General features: G+C 46.7%; 1 protein-coding gene across 1 annotated transcript in view; it reads right to left on the bottom strand.

The window, feature by feature from the left end:
• Positions 1-193, bottom strand: part of UBE2N (ubiquitin conjugating enzyme E2 N) — a 19,249-nt gene extending 19,056 nt beyond the window's left edge. The window contains exon 1 of the mRNA XM_041409817.1: positions 77-193. Within this exon, the coding sequence (XP_041265751.1) occupies positions 77-106 (30 nt within the window). The 5' untranslated portion in view covers positions 107-193. The remainder of the gene's footprint in view (positions 1-76) is intronic.
• Positions 194-3,596: the final 3,403 nt, after the last annotated feature.

Here is a 3,596-nt window from a genome sequence, read left to right on the forward strand (position 1 = left end):
CGCGCGGGACCCCGGCCCGGCGCTGCCGGCGGGGCATGGCGGAGCGGCGCGCGGCGGGCAGGGCGCGCGGCCGTACCTTGATGATCCTGCGGGGCAGCCCGGCCATCTTGTCTCGTCGGTGCAGGCTCGGGGCGCGCCTCCGCTCGGGGCGCGCGCACGGCCGGAAAGACCCGCGCCGCGCTTCCTGTGGCACCGCCCTGCGCGCGTGACGCCGGGAAATGTAGGATCAAGGGATCGGCGCGCGGGGGCAGCGCCCGGCACGGGCACAGTGGAGCCGTGGTCTGCGGGGCCGTGCGCTGGCAGCGCGAAACGCCTGCCCGTCCCTGACTTTTAGCTTCTGTGAGTGCCCCTAAACCTGTCTCAAAGATTCCCTTAGAGCACCAGTACCTAAAAGACAAAGAGCTATTGATAGAGTCTAGCAAAGGGCCACAAAGGTGATGAGGGGTTTGGCACATCTCTCTGACGAGGAGAGACTGAGGGAACTGGGCCTGTTTAGTTTAGAGAAGAAAAGACTGAGAAGGGATCTCATCAATACATAAAAATACTTCAAATGTAGGTATCAAGAGAGTAGTGCCAGACTATTTTCAGTGGTGCCCAGTGACAGGACAAAGAGCAAGGGTCCCAAACTAAAACATAAGAAATTCCATCTCAACATGAGGACAAACTTCTTGAAGTTGAGGGTGGCAGAGCACTGGAACAGGCTGCCTGGGGAGGGTGTGGAGTTTCCCTCTCTGCAGACATTCCAAACCCACCTGGACGTGTTCCCATGTCACCTGCTCCTGGTGACCCTGCCTTGGCAGGGAGGTTGGAAATAAGATCTTCCAGCCCTAACAATTCTGTGATCTTTGTCTTAATAACACCTGGTTAGTGAACCTCCTTATTCAGCAGAAAGAGGAATATTGTAAGCATTGGAGTATAAACACTGCATGAGCATACTAGGACAGCTGCATAGTAACAGTAACATCTAAGAATGTACATCATTTTTATGGGAAACAAAAGCACAGAAAAATGAACTAATTTCCCATAAGTTTCTCAGCAGGCCAGCAGCACAGCCAGGAATAGAACTCTATGATATGTATATCATTCCCTGTCAAGTGTTTTCTTCCAGTTTAAAACAGGACATAATTTCTGTGTACTCTGGTAAAACAGTAAAGTTCTCTAGCAATGGCAAATCCAGGAGAAAGACTCCATGACTCCAACACTTATTTAGATATCAAAGCATCCTCACTGGGCCATACCCTCAAGACAAAAGTAATTGGAAAATCATATATTTTGTTACAGTGCATGCTGAATTATTTCTCTTTTTTTGTTTCTGTCTTCACCCCTTTTTTTTTTTTTTCCCTCTTTTACACTTCTCCCAGAATATTGTCCATTAAAGGACTGGCATACATGGAAGAAAACACGGGCCAAAAGTTTCTTGAAAGTCTGTGTGATGCAGCAACAGAGTGAAGCACGGTTGGCTCCAATAAATGCTCATCAGTGTTGAATTCAGTGGCCCCTTTCAAGTGTCGTAGACCAGGAATCTTGCTTCAGTCGGAAACTGCAGCAAGTTAATCTGGCTTATTATGTTTTGACAGCATTTGTTGCACAACAAGTGGTCTGTCACATCCTGGGAGTTATACCTCTCCTTCTGGCTTCTTTTATGAAAGGGATTTTGAAGTCCACTTGATGAGGAGATGGCAGTGAACAAAAACATTGATTTCTGTTGTCATATCTACAAATATTTAGATTGTTCCCCTAAGCCATTTTAGCTCCTAGAAGGGCTGCTGCAGAGTATCCCTGAGTATTGGGCTGGAAAAGCCATCCAAACTGGCTACTCCAGAATACCAACTGTAGACTGTCACCTGTAGTCCCCGTTCAAGTGTGCATTCATTCCTACAGCCCAGCTCCACCAAGGCCTGCCTCCACAGTGGCCTTGGCATGTCGTTTCATGTCAAGGGCACACCACTTTTTATTTGCATTGCTGCTAAGAGGGCTGCTGCCCTCCTGCTCTGCCACACACTACGGTTCCCTCAGCTCACACCATGATCTCACCTAAGAAGAGCTGATCAAAAGCGCAAATGGTTCCTGGGTGAGCTGCTGTGAACCACAGGCAGACACACAGCTGTAGCTGTACAGGTGAGGCATAAACAAGGACAGGAATTCATACCTGAGGGTGTGAGAAAAGGACAGTCTATAGTTCCCTGCTTTAGGGGCAGTGTGAAACCACATACTTGAGGTTAAGTTAGACCAAACAGCTGAGTCAATCTCTTAAAAAGAAGTCTTCTTTCTTCCCTTTCCCATCTCACTCCTACCTTCCTTCCTTATACATGGCATTTTCCCCGTTGTTCATTCTGCTGAGCTGATGCAATACACTAACCTGGCAGAAAAACAGCCATTCAGTCTAGGCCTCTGCTGGACTGGTGAATTGGTTCGTCTTACAGTGGGGTCTGGCAAGCCCCAGACAACAAGAGGTAATGGAAATGGGAGTGAAATTGTACTGATAGTGCCCATGAGTAATTAACTCAGCTTTGGATGCCCCTCAGCCTTTTGGAGAAGCTGCAGGCAGCACTGAGGTCCTGCTCCCTTTCCCTGCCCTGTGTTCCTGATCCACTCTTGTTATTGGTATCTGTCTACTGGGGTAGAGAGGTTTGTTGTTGGTTTGTTTTTTTTTTTTTTTTTTTTGCTAAGTTACTATTCTGACCAGCTCCCTGAGGCATCAGAGCTGGCACAAGAGAAGCAGCAGGAAACAGAGTGGGATGGTGCAGGTGTAGGACCATCCCCTCCCACAGCAGCGACCTGTTCTGTTGGCTGAGCCGATCTCATCCCATTGCATCACTGCAAAGGCCAGGATGGAGAGAGAGCACAGTGCTCCTCCCACAGATCTGTGATTATCACACCACTGCCAGGATTACCGTGGCTCTAAGAGCAAAGCTAGGCAACCACCTTATTCACCAACAAAGTGTTCTATAATGCTCCTATAGGCAGGGAAGAAGTAATTGCAATTAGGCAATTAATACAGCCAGAACAATTCAATACAGCTGCTGACCATCTTCCTGTGACAGCTTCTGGTGTCATCAAATTACCACCGAATTACTCACTGAGTGGGTACATCCAGGCCAGCTGAGCCTGTGGCTGACTAATCTTATTTCCTCCTCCTAGCCCTCTTTGCAGTCTTATAGAAGTTTTACCGTAATTACAACTCTCTTTCAAACCCCAGATTCTTTATTTGTGCATAAAAGCATTTCCATATTTTGCCAAGTATTGTAGAAAATCTGTTCTACAGCAAAAACCAGATGTATGTATGTACACATACAGAATGAATATTCACAGTAATATCCAAATTTTGTATTAAAAATGTTCAGTAAATCCCAGAGTAATTTCACAACAGTTGCTATGATGCCTATGTACAAAGGGGGAAACTAAGGCACAGAAGTGCAGTGTTTTTCATTCAGCAATTTTAAGTGTCATTGGACAATTTCAGAATTATCTGAACTGGCAGGACTGGGTGAAACTGTACTGAGAGAAGAAAAAAGTCCCACCAGTTATATGTTTTACCAACTTAGAACATCAAAATGGGATGCTATGAGTAGGAGCCTTCATTGTAGCAAATAATT

This window comes from Onychostruthus taczanowskii, unplaced genomic scaffold (genome assembly GCF_017590055.1).
Source record: "Onychostruthus taczanowskii isolate IOZ18803 unplaced genomic scaffold, ASM1759005v1 scaffold31, whole genome shotgun sequence".
NCBI classification, from domain to species: domain Eukaryota; kingdom Metazoa; phylum Chordata; class Aves; order Passeriformes; family Passeridae; genus Onychostruthus; species Onychostruthus taczanowskii.